Source organism: Rana temporaria, chromosome 3, assembly GCF_905171775.1.
Source record: "Rana temporaria chromosome 3, aRanTem1.1, whole genome shotgun sequence".
NCBI lineage: Eukaryota > Metazoa > Chordata > Amphibia > Anura > Ranidae > Rana > Rana temporaria.
In genome coordinates this window covers 431,520,625-431,537,072 of record NC_053491.1, presented here as the reverse complement: position 1 = coordinate 431,537,072, position 16,448 = coordinate 431,520,625, and the positions used below count along the sequence as shown (strand labels likewise).

Genomic DNA, 16,448 nt, shown 5'->3' with positions numbered 1-16,448 from the left:
CCATGAAGGTTCAGGCAGCGTCTGTTATGGGGTGACCACTGTCCCCCAGTTGTTCTTATACTTTGGCACGTGTGCCCCTGATTAACGCTGGCACACATTGCTCACTCATGGTACACCGTTGCTGCTATCAGGAACAATGATGAGCAGCCGGCACCGGAGCGGGTGCATGGAGACAGGAAGTGGCCAGAGGAAATCGGCAGCACACAGATACAAGGAGGATGGGGGGACAAGTATTTGATGAAAGAAATAATACTTGTTTTGTTGCGTGGAACTTTAGCAAATTATTTGTCATTCAGTTGGGGTTTAGATCACACTGGGAAATTGTGCAAAGGGACTTTCTAAAAGTCTTCTTGTGGCGGGTTGGGAATCCGCTCCCACTAGGGGCAGACTGGCCGATCAGGACTTGATTGTAGCAGGTGTGGGCAGACAGTGGTGATGCCATGTTGAAGACATCTAGAGTTTGATGTGCAATGGTGAGAGCCATAAGAAGGTCCAAGGCACAGATCCTACACAACTGCGTCTTCCCCAGAGCTCCTAAAGGTGTAGATGTTACATTGCAGGCGATTCCCAAGTTGCAGCCCTTTTACTCGCCTAAGAAGGCAACTACTGAGTGCAAGTGAGAGTCCCCTGTAGCACTGGGATGCTAGATTCACAAGTCGGGTAGGTAACACAGTGTCAAATGATGGTTGTGTGATAGGAATGCATGGGAACACATAGAGGAGGAACAGACTGGGAGTGCACAGGTGCTGGCAACAAGAAGCTAGCTGAAGCTTGCAGGGAATCGCATTGGTGCAGAGGAGCAGGAAGCAGATGGGAGTGCAGAGGGAGACACGGTGATGGAATACAAAGGGATCGCAAGGCTGGAATAACTGATGACAATGGAGAACACTGGGGTCACGGATGCAATAAGGCTCTAGAGAACACAAGGGTCCAGCTGTTAGTGTGTGGACACACACTAGAACACTGAGAAAGCTACATGCTAGCTGTAGGAAGTTGGGGGGGGGGGGGATGCACACAGCGGGGAAAACGGAGCATAGAACAGGTGAATGTGATAACTCTTCATGCATCTTCCTCCAGGAGTCTATAGGCACACTGACAAAATGGGGATCTGGTTTGCTTAGCAAGGGATCCCATGCTGAGTGGAGAAGGTAGATGAACGATTTGTGTCCTAACCACTTATGCAGAGCGGACGTGGGCACAGCGCACTCTGCTCTATGGGCAGTCAGATGTAAACGGACCAGCTGTCTGTTTAACCACTTAAGCCCCGGACCATATTGCTGCCTAAAGACCCAAGGGGTTTTTACAGTTCGGGACTGCGTCGCTTTAACAGACAATTGCGCGGTCGTGCGACGTGGCTCCCAAACAAAATTGGCGTCCTTTTTTCCCCACAAATAGAGCTTTCTTTTGGTGGTATTTGATCACCTCTGCGGTTTTTATTTTTTGCGCTATAAACAAAAATAGAGCGACAATTTTGAAAAAAATGCAATATTTTTTACTTTTTGCTGTAATAAATATCCCCCAAAAACATATATAACATTTTTTTTTCCTCAGTTTAGGCCGATACGTATTCTTCTACCTATTTTTGGTAAAAAAAATCGCAATAATCGTTTATCGGTTGGTTTGCGCAAAATTTATAGCGTTTACAAAATAGGGGATAGTTTTTTTGCATTTTTTTCGTGACTGCGACATTATGGCGGACACTTCGGACAATTTTGACACATTTTTGGGACCATTGTCATTTTCACAGCAAAAAATGCATTTAAATTGCATTGTTTATTGTGAAAATGACAGTTGCAGTTTGGGAGTTAAACACAGGGGGCGCTGTAACATTTAGGGATCACCTAGTGTGTGTTTACTAGTGTAGGGGGGTGTGGCTGTAGGAATGACATCATCGATCGGGTCTTCCCTATAAGGGGAATCACTCGATCGATGCAGCGCCACAGTGAAGCACGGGGAAGCCGTGTTTACACACGGCTCTCCCCGTTCTTCAGCTCCAGGGAGCGATCGCGACGGAGCGGCTATAAACAAATAGCCGCGCCGTCGTCCCGGATTGCTCCCCGAGGGGACCCGACCTCCGCATGTACCGGGGGGGTCCCGATCGGACCCCCCACCCACATCAAGCAGAGGACGTACAGGTACGTGGATGTGCCTGTCCGTGCAATTCTGCTGACGTAAATGTACATGAGGAGGTCGGGAAGTGGTTAAACCCGACTGCCCCCCAATCCAGCCAGATGAAGTGGAACCGATCCCCCTTTTGTTTGTTTTTGCAGGATCGGATTGGAGGTAGTCTGGTGTAAAGTCTGTTTACATCCACCACTCCATAAATAATGAAAGGTCAAATTGGGTCCGCCTGTACGTTTTTTATGCATTTTAAATGCTTAAAAGGTATTACAAAGACTTTAGAATAGGCCCTAAACCTAGGAAAATGAGGTATACAGATTTTATATTGTAGAACTGCATGTGTCAGAAATGACATGAAATGTGTCTTTTAGTAAATTTGTCCTTTTTTTAAATGTCACCTCCCCCTCAAAACTTTAATTAAGTGGTAACCATCTAGCAAAATACTTGCCTTCAATAGATCCTGTCATTGGACCCTTCATTTCATCAAAAATCTTTCCATAAGATTATATGTGCATTTAGTATATTTTTAGCTCATTTTTTATTTTATTTTTTCCAGTAAAAGCCTTTCTTGTGTAGACGACCAAAAGGCTTGAGACTTCTGCTGGACGCCGCCATCTTGGATGTGATGTCAGCAGACTCCGAGCTGTCACTCAAGTGACATTCTATAGTTATCTCCTTAAAAGGGTTGTAAACCCTCATGTTTTTTTAACTTTATGCATTAAAGCGGATCTCTGCCGGAAAAAAATATATTAAAAGTCAGCAGCTAGAAATACTGGGGCACTTGCCTGTCCTGGAGTCCAGCGACGTCAGAAGAAGAGGACGAGCGATCGCTCGTCACTCTGCTGTCCCCACTGCCATCCTCGGTGAGGGAATCCGAAAGTGAAGCGATCCGGCTTCACTGCCAGATTCCCTACGGCGCATGTGCAAGTCACGCAGCACCATCCTCACTGGTTTTCGTTGTGTTCTGGGAGCCGAGTGTTTCCCAGAACACAAAGGGTGGGGGTGGGAAGTAACGTACTCCCCGCAGAGAGGACTCCCGGAAGTGGGTGCAAATACCTGTCTTTGATACATTGGCGCATGCGCAGAGACGGAATCGTTCGGGGTCATTGTAAATATCTCCTAAACCGTGTAGGTTTAGGAGATATTTCCAGCACCTACAGGTAAGCTTTAATCTAGGCTTACCTCTGGGTGAAAGTGGTCTGTAATGCCCCGTACACAGGAGCGTTTTTTCCAACGGAATTCCTCTCAAGCCTGCCTTGCATTCACACAGTCAGACAAAGTTCGGTGAACTTTTGACTGCCAAGAACGCAGTGACGTAAAAGACTACGATGAGAAAATTAAGTTCTATGCTTCTGAGCATGCTTCGATTTGTTTCCGAGCATGCATGTTGAAATTGCATACAGACTAACTGTTTTCCCGCTAGGATTTTTTCCTGACGGGGAAAAAAAAAATCCTGCTCTCCCATTTTTTTTTTTTTTTTTTTGGCAGTTTTTCTTTTGGAAAAAGTCAGATGGAGTATACACACAGTCGGGATTCCCAGCCAAAAGCTCTCATCTGACTTTTTACCGATCGTGTGTACGGGGCTTAAGGGTTTACAGCCTCTGAACAAGAATCAGGACTTGTTTTATGTTGTATAAGATATCCACCTGTGGTCCGCACGCCCTTTGTGGCAACAATTCTTGAGTTTTGGACTTCTCTCTGATCTTCTTGCTTGGTCTAGTGAGTCTTTGAAGCCAGTATAAAAGCTCCGCAGCTAGGCTTTTCAGAAGGAGGGTAATGTCAGCTTCAGCCTTCCTTTCAAGGCAGGTTTACCTTAAATTTACAGTCCCAGCTCTTTAGGAATATAGTGCAGAATGATCTGGTCACTACATGTTTAGATTCACAGTGTGAAGAAAGGGTTAGCTAACCTTTGTGAATGATCCTCTTCCCTGCAGCTGTGTTCTGCCCATCCGCCTGCAGTGCTGACTTCCTCTGCCTCACCTCTGCTGGATTGGAGCAGCCATCCTATGAATTTCCTATCCACTGCAGTAGGATATTGGACTTCTCCTAAAGCAGAGAGATGAAGCTCTGGAAATCGGCATTGTTCAGCCTTTAACGTGGTAAGTGAGGGAACCAGAGCGGAGTATATCGGCATCAGAGAGCAGGATAGAAATATTAAAGCTACCTTTTCCAAATTGTGTCCATGATTTCTATCCTTTATTGTTCCTTCACTTCCTCGAGATTAATGATTGAAATTATTATGCAGGCTGTGAGTCCTAGCTTTACTGGCTGCATACTTGGCTCAAGTCAGTTACTCTAGTCTATATGATTATATGACAGTCCTGAAGCTTGTGGCATTAGAAAGAGTCTCAAATGACTGTTTCCCATTAAATTGATCTACAAACTTCACGTGCAACTCGTCGGTCACTTGCAAAATGGAAACGCTTGAAGCGAGCATAGTGCGTCTGCTAGCTTCCTTGAGGTGCCCACTTTTAGGTTTCTAGTCTGTGCTTTAACTGAGGTTTATCTGGAGCTTCTTATCCTAGCAAATATCCGCTCCCATTTTGGACCAGAGACTTGCAGAGAACACTTGCTCAGACAAAAAGAGGAGAATCCCTTTATGACATTATCAACTTACCTTTAACCACTTACCCCCCGGACCATATTGCTGCCCAAAGACCAGAGTACTTTTTGCGATTCGGGACTGCGCCGCTTTAACTGACAATTGCGCGGTCGTGCGACGTGGCTCCCAAACAAAATTGGCGTCCTTTTTTTCCCACAAATAGAGCTTTCTTTTTGTGGTAATTGATCACCTCTGCGGTTTTTATTTTTTGCGCTATAAACAAAAAAAGAGCGACAATTTTGAAAAAAAAAATAATATTTTTCACTTTTTGCTGTAATAAATATCCCCCAAAAATATATAAAAAAAACATTTTTTTTCCTCAGTTTAGGCCGATACGTATTCTTCTACCTATTTTTCGTAAAAAAAAATCGCAATAAGCGTTTATTGATTGATTTGCGCAAAAGTTATAGCGTTTACTAAATAGGGGGTATTTTTATGGCATTTTTATTAATATATTTTTTTACTAGTAATGGCGGCGATCAGCGATTTATTTTTTTCGGTACTGCGACATTATGGCGGACACTTCGTACACTTTTGACACATTTTTGGGACCATTGGCATTTTTATAGCGATCAGTGCTATAAAAATGCATTGGATTACTATAAAAATGCCACTGGCAGTGAAGGGGTTAACACTAGGGGGCGGGGAAGGGGTTAAGTATGTCCCTGGGTGTTATCTTACTGTGCGGGGGGGGGGGGGCTCACTAGGGGAAACACTGATCCTCGGTTCATACATTGTATGAACAGAAGATCAGCATTTCCCCCCCTGACAGGACCGAGAGCTGTGTGTTTACACACACAGCTCCCGGTCCCCGCTCTGTAACGAGCAATCGCGTGTGCCCGGCGGCGATCGAGCCCACCGGGCACACGCACGGGTGTCAGGGGCGAGCGGGGGGCGGGCGCCTCCGGCGGCGCGCACGCGCCCCCTAGTGGCGGCTAGGAGAGAGGACGTTATACTACGTGCTCTCGCCTAGGACAGCCACCTTGCCGACGTAGAACGGCGGTGCGCGGTCGGGAAGTAGTTAAGGTTAAACTAGAAGTTCCACACTGCAGCATGCATGTGAAACGCTGAACCGTGTACTCCAAAAAATACTTCATGCCATTTAGGGATTGACCAATTTTTTTTTTTATAGGTTTTTTTTTTCCGGTGCCGACACGATACCGATATTTCGGCAATCTCTCAGGCCGATGGCCAATATTGTCTGCCCATATTCTGTACATTTAAAAAAAAAAAAAATTACATTTATTTATTTTTTATTGCTGTCATAAGGAATGTAAACATCCCTTGTGACAGTAATAGGCAGTGACAGGTACTCTTTATGGAGAGATCAGGGGTCCATAAGACCCAAACCCCTCCACTGCACTTGAAAGTATTCAAAACTTCAAGATCTCCGTTTTTGAATACTTTCTCTTTTTTAAGATGCCAGTAATCCGGAAAGTGATGTAATGACATTGCTTCCGGGTTACTAGATCCGAGATCCAACCGAAGCATCGGCTTTGTTCGGGTCTTTGCCAGCCGGCAGATGTGGCGGAGGGAGGGGGGCAGATTGTCCCCTCCCGCCGATGTTTGTAATAACAGCCGAAAGGGTGCTAAGCTGCATCGGTTGTTATTACAATGAAGCCGACCGTCTGCTCTAAAGATCGGTACCAGGGTGGTGCCTGCAGCTGCAGGCATCACCCCGGTAAAACTCCTTAAAGCAATATCTGTCTACTTTGCGCCCGATAAAGTTTTTTTGCTGCTATCGGCATGCTATTATTATTATTATTATACAGGATTTATATAGTGCCAACAGTTTACGCAGCACTTTACAATATAAAAGGGAGACAATACAGTTACAATACAATAAAATACAAGATGATTAAGAGGGCCTTGCTCAGAAGAGCTTACAATCTAATAGGGTGGGGCAGGTGGTACAAAAGGTTGTCACTGTGGGGAATGAGCTGATGGAAGTGGTAAAAGATCAGTTGGAGACGTGATAGACTTCCCTGAAGAGGTGAGTTTTCATGGATCGCCTGAAGGTAGCAAGAGTAGGGGATAGCCAGACAGGTTGAGGTAGTGAGTTCCAGAGGATGGGAGACCCTCTGGAGAAATCCTGGAGACAAGCATGGGACGAGAGAGCTTGACAGTAGGAGGTCTTGAGAAGAGCGGAGAGGACGGTTTGGGACAGGGTTTGACAAATTTGCTTGGAATCTAGGAGCCAGCTAAAAAAGTTAGGAGCCAGAAAATGCACCCCGTCCCGACGAGCTCGCGCACAGAAGCGAACACATACGTGAGCAGCGCCCGCATATGTAAACGGAATTCAAACCACACGTGAGGTATCGCCGCGATCGTTAGAGCGAGAGCAATAATGAGAGCAATAATTCTAGCTTTAGACCTCCTCTGCAACTCAAAACATGCAACCTGTAGATTTTTTTAAACGTCGCCTATGGAGATTTTGAAGGGTAAAAGTTTGTCGGCATTCCACGAGCAGACGCAATTTTGAAGCGTGACATGTTGGGTATGAATTTACTCGGCGTAACATTATCCTTCACAATATAAAAAAAAAATTGGGATAACTTTACAGTTGTCTTATTTTTTTAATTAAAAAAAAGTGTATTTTTTTCCCCAAAAAAGTGCGCTTGTAAGACCGCTGCGCAAATACAGCGTGACAGAAAGTATTGCAATGATCGCCATTTTATTCTCTAGGGTGTTAGAATAAAAAATATATATAATGTTTGGGGGTTCTAATTAGAGGAAAGGAGATGGCAGTGAAAATAGTGAAAAATAACACACATTAGAATTGCTGCAATGCCAATGTAATGTAATGCCAACAGCCACCACCAGATGGCGCCAGCTCACAGAAGCTTCCGAAGAACTTGGGACTTCACAAGGCCGCAAAGTTGCGGCCTCAATTACCGGCCATCGTGGACCCGCCGTGATTGCGAGGTGGGGGAGCACGGAGACAAAGGATCATGTGCATATGTGCACCCCCACCTCCCCCGCCGCGGCAGCCGGTAATTGAGGCCGCAAAGCCGTGGCCTCAATTACCGGCAGGCGTGGGCGCCAGGTCACAATTTCTTGTCGCCAATGCGACCTGGCGCCCGGATATTGTCGACCCCTGGTTTGGGATATGTTGTGGATGGCTTTGTATATAATAGACCTTACCAATAATCGGTCGATCCCTAATGCCAATACTCGCACCATGCAGCACCAATAAACACAGCCCATGCACACATCATATAGTACTTACCTTAGGGATCCCATGTGTGGCTCAGCTGGCTGTAGGGTGATTTTCAGCTTGGCAGCCTTCGTTCTCACTGGGCTGCTCAATGACTCGGGTCACTAGGAAAGCAGTGTTGTGTAATACTTTACCTTGCACTTTTAATATGCTCTTCTTCTTTCTTTTTTTTTCTCTCTCACAGTTTCCTCTCAGTTTGTACACCTTTAGACCGTCTATTTGGGAGTCCCAATGCCTCTGGGCCTTGGACGTAGAAAGAAGGCATCTCCGCTAATGGAGGAAGACGATGTGGGGGAACGCACGGCATTAGGAGTGTCTCAGTCTGGTGGTGTGTCAGGTGGGGGTCTCTCGCCACAAGCGCCTGGTCTCCCTCCCCCTGCTCCTGCCCTGCGGCCTCGACTGGTGTTCCACGCTCAGCTTGCACATGGAAGCCCCACAGGGAGGATTGAGGGATTCGGCAACGTGAAAGAACTCTATGCCAAGATTGCAGAGGCGTTCAATATACCCGTTGGAGATGTGAGTACATGACTGCGCCTGCGCAAAACACGACATTTCTATCATTAAAAAGTTTGACGCTAAACTCCAGGCAGATATGAAAAATCATTAACTATAAACAGAGCTAGCAATAAACCTGTCTACTAAGCCTATGCATGACCACACTCAGACTGGGAGATGGAGGGGCCACACTCTGAGCCAATCAACGCTGTACTGCTACTCTTAACACTGTGAACATGCTTGCATGAGGTACGAGTACAGTGATGACCTTGTTGGTGTGCTGCCCTTTTATTGTCCAGTCACAGGATAGGGAGGCTATTGAGGCTATGCCGCTCAACTGCTGTGTATTCTGAACAGAGGTACCTGGCTGGGTGGCATAGCGGGATCACAAGACTGGATATATAGAATTGCCAATCATTTGTCAAGTTGGATCACATTTTACATATTTCAATTGTGTAATAAACTGACTGCCTGTAAAATGTTTAAAGCCCAACTCCACCCTACTTGATTCATTGTTTATTGTTGTATATTTGTCCACTTCAGACGCTCTTGTAAAGTCCCCCCAATAGCTTTGTTCTATGAACTAATGTCAAAGGAAAAGTTCCATAAGCCGCACATCATGAAGCAGACCCATGTGCATGAAGTGAGATGAATGGCAGCCTCAGCCCGGACTCCAGCCAGGCCACACCTCCAACACATTTTTCTTCTTCCCCTGGGGCTTAATCATGGGGATGAGCTTTACTTCTTTACCTCAGCGGCACCAACATTTTGTCTTTGGACTGTTTTCCTTCCAGCACATTAATAGTACATGAGAAAGGCTATGCACAGTATGTGCTCTACGGTTCCTTTGTAATGACACTTTGCATTTCCACTGTTGAGGTTTACCTCAAGTTTGCATGCTGGGTCATTAATGACAATGAGTATTCAACTCTGAAAAGAAAATGGACTCGTGAGGGAAAAGGCGGTAGGCTGCAATTCATAGAACAGTATCTGCGATACTTCTGCATACTAGGACTGAGATAACTAAAGCTGAAGTTTTTCCTTTATTGTGGCATGCAGTATATTTTATTAACTAATATTTCAGTTTTTTGTTTGCTTTATTAATATTTGTACACCTTTTACATGTACCACATTGAAAAAAAGCACAAAACTGGAAAAAAACTTCTTTACTTCATTTGTAAATAATCTTGCAATTCTTTTGTTCCAAAATCACAATTTTAGTGTTTTATATAGGTCAAATTACAGAATAAAATGCACATTTTTATGTACAGTAACACCATGTATTTAATTTTTAACTAGCCCTGCTCTAAAAATCAAAAAGTGCTTTTAGTTTTAGTTTTTAATTGTCTAAGGGAAAAAAAATCATTGTTGCATGTCAATATTCACGAAAAGAAAACCTTGTTTGTCCTTAACATCATAATACATATTCTGTCTTTATCTTAAAGGGGTTGTAAAGGTAAAAAAAAAAAATCCTAAATGGCTTCCCTTACCTTAGTGCAGTCCTCCTACACTTACCTCATTCTTCCATTTAGTTTTTAAATGTCCTTATTTCTTCTGAGAAATGCTCACTTCCTGTTCTTCTGTCTGTAACTCCACACAGTAATGCAAGGCTTTCTCCCTGGTGTGGAGAAAGCCTCTTGAGGGAGGAGGGGGCGAGCAGGAGTGTTAGGACGCCCACTAACACACAGCTCCTTTCTTTATCTGCAAAGTAGAGAGTGTCCTGACCCTCCTGCTCGCCCCCTCAAGAGGCTTTCTCCACACCAGGGAGCAAGCCTTGCATTACAGTGTTGAGTTACAGACAGAAGAACAGGAAGTGAGGATTTCTCAGAAGAAATATGGACATTTAAAAGCAAAATGGAAGGATGAGGTAAGTGAAAGAGGACTGCACTAAGGTAAAGGAAGCTATTGAGAGAATTTTTTTTTTTTTTTTACCTTTACAACCCCTTTTAAGTAATGACAAAATTATCACTGAATAAACGGGCTCATAGCAGAAATTTGAAAATTGCTCTGGTCCATTAGGATGAATAGGTGTCTGAGCCGAAGTGGTTGTATAACATGAATTCTAAGCAATCGAAAAACAATTTCATAAGGGCCGATGTTGACAGGCTTTTGTTTGCTTCAGACTTGTATGGGACTGAAAAACCTGCTTGAATCCTTTCAAATGCAGGTCAGAATGAAGTCAACTGCAGGTCATGGGCACCTGACCATGAATTCTGAATGATCTCTCAAGCATCCCAAACTGATGCCACGACAATGCCCGTCAACACTGGTACTGAGTTTCTAAATTCCTTAACTATCTTCAACAGGTGATGTTTTGTACCCTGAACACTCACCGTCTGGACATGGATAAACTTCTAGGCGGTCAGATAGGACTTGAGGACTTCATCTTTGCTCACATACGAGGACAAAAGAAGGAGCTTGAGGTGTATAAATCTGAAGACTCGCTGGGTCTCACAATCACAGACAACGGTGCCGGTTACGCCTTCATCAAGGTGCTCTTCTTCTTAGTATGTTGATCTCCACATTTCTAGTTTCTTGATCTTTGCCTAATGAGTTTTTATCTTGTCATCCACAGCGTATTAAAGAAGGCAGTATTATACACCGCATGCAGCTTATTAATGTGGGGGACATAATTGAATCTATCAATGGGAAGAATTTGATTGGTAGTCGTCATTTTGAAGTAGCCCGGACCCTGAAAGAGTTGACTCGAGGGAAGACCTTCACGCTAAAGCTTTGTGAACCCAGGAAGGCCTTTGGTAACTACAATAGTTTATATTATTGGTGATCAGCTACACCCATCAAACTTGGAGAGCAAAGTACCCAGATAATGCTACCAAAGCAGCCCATGGGTTGAAGTGTAGTGCTTTAATGCTGTGTACACACGATAGGTTAGTCTGATGAAAACGGTCTGATGGACCAAACCGATCATGTCTGGGCCCCATCGGTTATTTATCCATAGGTTAAAAAAATAGGAACTTGTTTTAAAATTATCTGATGGATAAAAAACCTATAGAAAAAAACGATCGTCTGTGGGTACGTCCATCGGTTAAAAATCCACGCATGCTCAGAATCAAAACGACACATGCTTGGAAGCATTGAACTTCGTTTTTTTCAACACGTCGTCGTGTTTTACGTCACCGCGTTCTGACGCGATCGTTTTTTTAACTGATGGTGTGTAGGCACGACTGATCATCAGTCAGCTTCATCGGATATCTGATGGCAAAATCCATCAGACTGTTTTCATCAGACTAACCTATCGTGTGTACAGGGCATAAGCCTCGTACACACGATGAGAATATCAGACGAATGATTGTCCTTTTTTTCTTTTTTTTTTCCTTTTAAAAATGCAGAGGTTACTAAACTTATGAAAATTCTCGTATATGAAAGAATACATCTTCGGGAGCGATTTTAATGTGTTGTATTTTAATGTATTCTTTTCGTTTTTGAGCATGCGTAGTCTTGCTCTTCTCATTTTTTTCCAGACAAATACCTTTACCAAATGAAAATCGCACATTCTAGTATCGTACGAGAAAAATTTAAATGTTTGTCTCTTCAGATCATTTCTGATGAATTGCCGTGATCGTCTCTCGAAAGCTGTATACAGTATTTTTCATATGATTTTCTGATCGTGTCTACTAGGCAGAAGTGTACCTTACTACATTTAGGCAGCTAACTGGCTCACTATTTATTTTTATTTTTTTCCTTTTATTATTTGTTGTATGTTTGTTTTGTTTTTTTGTTTTGTTTTTCAAGCAAATACATTGAGACTTGTTGCATATTTAACCACTTCAGCCCCGGAAGATTTGGCTGCTCAATGACCGGGCCATTTTTTGCGATACGGCACTGTGTCGCTTTAACGGACAATTGCGTGGTCGTGCGACATTGTACCCAAACAAAATGTACATCCTTTTATTTTCCCCACAAATAGAGCTTTCTTTTGGTGGTATTTGATGGTTTTTATTTGTTGCGCTTTAGACAAAAAAAGTGACACTTTTGAAAAAAAAAAAACACTATCTTTTACTAGGTCTCCTCCCTTTTTTTTTTATATAATTGCTTCTTTTCTTTATTGTAACAAATTACAACACATAAAAAAAAAACAGAAACAGTATGAATAAAAATATAAAAAACATCACCATACATAAAAATACATCAAAACAACATCATATAAATTACCCCCTACTCAAGAGCACCCCCAGATTATTTCTATTACTTCTCTTTCCCTCTCTTCCCCTCCCACCCAAATCAACCTACTAGGTCTCCTCTTCCCTGAGAGAACCGGGATTTTTTTTTTTTTTTTTTTTTACCGTCTGTCCCATTGGAGATTTCCCTTCACTTCCTGTCCAATAGTCAAAACGGGAAGTGAGAGGAAACCCCCTCAAAACCAAGGGAATTCCTTGGGGACCCCCCAGGTCACCAGAACTAGTGTGCCCATTGAAAGATTTCCCCTCTTACTTTTCTAGGGACAACTATAGGATTTTCTTTTACTTTCAATGATAATGGTAAACGGGACAAATAGGGAGGATGAATCTCCCTAATGGGGCACAGACAGCAATCCAAACTGACAGGTGTTATAATCCATCTCCACTCTATCCAAAATGTAAAAAAAGATTTGCCTTCAATTATACTTTAATTATAAAACAGTATTGATCTTTGTTGATCAATTTTACCTTTTTATGAATATTAATCGGTGCTATTGATCTACCAAAGGTATCCACTTGATATGAAAACAGCTGCACTCAGATCTTGGCTCTCCTAGCTGTATGTATCGATTGTTGGCAAAGCTACTCCATACAACATATCTCCACCCAAAAAACACCCTTTTTTGATGCGTTTCACCACCCTTGGCATGCTCACAAAGATAGGGAAAGGGATTTGTCTCTGTGATGAAGCCAGGAGTGGTGAAGGGCATCAAGGAAAGGGTGGTTTTGGGTGAAGACATGTTTGCAATCACTTAGCTGACAATCAATAAATACAGCAAAAAGAGCTAAGATTGGTGTGCAGCTCTTATCTTTTCATATCTTTTGATGGAGAGTGGAGCCAGCACCATATTGTCTGTGTATAAGAGGAACTGTGCATTTGGGAATGTTTTTGCTATAAAGTATTCACTGGACTAAAGATTCACTGCAGTCCTGCTTTCTCAGATGGGCTACATACACTAAAAGCCAAATATGTGTGCAAACACTGTGACGCATACCTATATGGCCCCAAGTATGAGGACCCACTTCCAAATTATTGAGTTGAAGTATTTCTAGTGAAGTGTACTGATAATGCTACAAGACATTTAGGACAAACGTGCGCTTCCAAGCTTGTGGCATTATTTTTAGGAATGCCCTTTTCTGTTTCAGCATGATATTTCCCTACCTACACAATGCCAGCTCCATAAAGACACGGGTTGATGAGTTTTGGTGTGGAGGAACTCAAATGGTCTGCACAGAGCTCTGATCTCAACCCTACTGAGCTATGATGAGTTGAAACGCCAAGTGTGAGCCAGGTCTTCTGATCCAGTATCTGTACCTGACCTCACAAATGCTCTTTTGACTGAATGGGTACAAAATTCCCACAGCCACAGTCCAATTTTTTTTATAAATCCTTCCAAGAGGAGTTGAGGTCGCCATTCTCTTCCCTGTTGTTCCTTAAAGGGGTTGTAAAGGATTTTTTTTTTTTTTCATAATAAGCATCCTCTACCTGCAGACATTACTCTTTTCACTTCCTCATTGTTCGTTTTTGCTCAGAAGTGGCTCCATTTCTTCTCTGTTCTGTTCACTTCCTGCTTGTCTGATTTTACTGACCACCGTGATGGGAGGCTTTACTGCGGTGGTCAGTAACATGCATACCCCCTCCTGGGAACTACATCTGTGCGGCAGGACGCTCTCTACGTGTTAGAGACTTCAAGGAGGTGTGAATTACTGGGCGTGCCGCAATTCATACTGGGAAATGTAGTTCTTACATGAACAAACGATGCAAACCAGGAAGTGAATGAGAGAACAGGAACTAAAATGCCAGAGGTGATATAGATGAAGGAATATAATAGGTATTTACTCGTTTTTTAACAGAATCATTACACTATCCTGTCTGTCTACCTTGCAGACATTAATTTTAGGCCAAATTTTTTTTTCCTTTAGTGACCCTTTAATGCTTAATGGCAAGCTATAATGGCTGCAAGACCACTTTTGTTAATGTTTACATTTTTAAACAGATGTTTTTCACTTTTCTTTCCTTCCTTCCTTTCTTTCTTTTCTTTCCCTTTTTGCTTCCTTTCCCTTTTTCGTTCTCTCCTCCTTTTGCCTTTTTCGTTCTCTCCTCCTTTTCCTTTTTTTCGTTCTCTCCTCCTTTTTCCTTTTTTTCGTTCTCTCCTCCTTTTCCCTTTTTTTCGTTCTCTCCTCCTTTTCCCTTTTTTTCGTTCTCTCCTCCTTTCCCTTTTTTTCGTTCTCTCCTCCTTTCCCTTTTTTTTCGTTCTCTCCTCCTTTCCCTTTTTTTTCGTTCTCTCCTCCTTTCCCTTTTTTTTCGTTCCCTCCTCCTTTCCCTTTTTTTTCGTTCTCTCCTCCTTTCCCTTTTTTTTCGTTCTCTCCTCCTTTCCCTTTTTTTTCGTTCTCTCCTCCTTTCCCTTTTTTTTCGTTCTCTCCTCCTTTCCCTTTTTTTTCGTTCTCTCCTCCTTTGCCTTTTTTTTCGTTCTCTCCTCCTTTGCCTTTTTCCCTTTTTCCCTTCCCAAGCCCTACTGTCTAGAAACTGTGAATGTGACGTTTATTTGCAATGCTTTTATATTTAACATACTGCCCCTCATGTGGACCCTCTGTCCTGGGATACTAGCCTTGTATGCCCTATGGTTAAATATCCCTGTACCTCCATATGGCAGTAGAGTTGGCTAGAATAAACACAGATTGTCAGACAAGCACTGGCCAATCCCTTTTATCTGTCACATAAAGCAGATGGTACAGTCTGTTCTTATGGAGCCATGAGTGTAGCACAGTAGTCAATCCGAGTTGATAAACCTGGGTATAAATTACGCACAAGAGCCATAAATTGATTGGGTGTAATTACAGTGCCAGTAGAAGGATTATCGCTAGGCTTTGGTGTACACAGATCCAACATTTTCTGTGATTTATTGTCTTCCAGATATGATTGGCCAACGATCCAGCTCTTCTGCTAACAGTTCCGGAATATCATCAGGAAAAGGAACCTTGCGTCTCAGAGCCAAAGGGCCACCCACTGTGGAGGAACTGGTAAGAGAGCTGGTAGCGTAGATTGGAGGGCGTATGATGAAGAATCTAGGTGAAAATAGTGAAATTATTGTGAAAGTACAACCCGAATTCCCAAAAAGTTGGCACGCAGAGTAAAATCGACATAAAAACAAATGCCAATCTCATAAACCCATATTTTATTCACAATAGGGAAAAAAACGATATCAAATGTTTTAATCTGATAAAATGTACTATTTGAAGAAAAAGGGTAATTTTGCAATTGATGGCAACAACGCGTCACAAAAACATTGGAACAGGGCCATTTTTTACCACAGTGTAGCATCCCCTCTTTTTTTTAAAGCAGAACTATACTCGCCTTGGCTCCAGTGATGTGACATCCTGGAGCTCCCTGCCGGCCACTGACTTCGTCAAGCAGCCAGCTTCTAGGTATCAAACGCAATGCACTTTCATTGGCTGGGCAAGGATGACGCCACTCCCACGCATGCACGGGAGTTCCGTTGGCTTTGATATTGCTGAATTTATACAGTGGACTGTGCATGCGCAGCTCATTGTACAGGGGCAGGCAGGTAATTTTAATGCAGAAGAGATGAAGCATATCTCTCCTGCGTTAAAAATTCTGGCTGTTCGTCCGTTTTCAATTATTCTCTAAAGTTCCACTTTAACAACACTGTAAATGTCTGGGAACTGAGGAGACCAGTTGCTAGAGTTTTGGGAGATGAATGTTGTCCCATTCTTGCCAGACATAGGATTCTAACTGCTCAACCGCATTGTCCTGCTAAAAAAATAGTAAAAAGACAAAGATGTAGTCTAGATG

At 43.1% G+C, this 16,448-nt stretch overlaps 1 protein-coding gene across 1 annotated transcript in view; it reads left to right on the top strand.

Moving 5' to 3' along the window:
- The window catches only part of GIPC1 (GIPC PDZ domain containing family member 1), a 41,664-nt gene that overhangs the window by 14,180 nt on the left and 11,036 nt on the right, over nt 1-16,448 (top strand). The window contains exons 2-5 of the mRNA XM_040346340.1: nt 8,125-8,456; nt 10,742-10,927; nt 11,011-11,191; nt 15,549-15,655. Coding sequence (XP_040202274.1) covers nt 8,172-8,456; nt 10,742-10,927; nt 11,011-11,191; nt 15,549-15,655 — 759 coding nt within the window. The 5' untranslated portion in view covers nt 8,125-8,171. The remainder of the gene's footprint in view (nt 1-8,124; nt 8,457-10,741; nt 10,928-11,010; nt 11,192-15,548; nt 15,656-16,448) is intronic.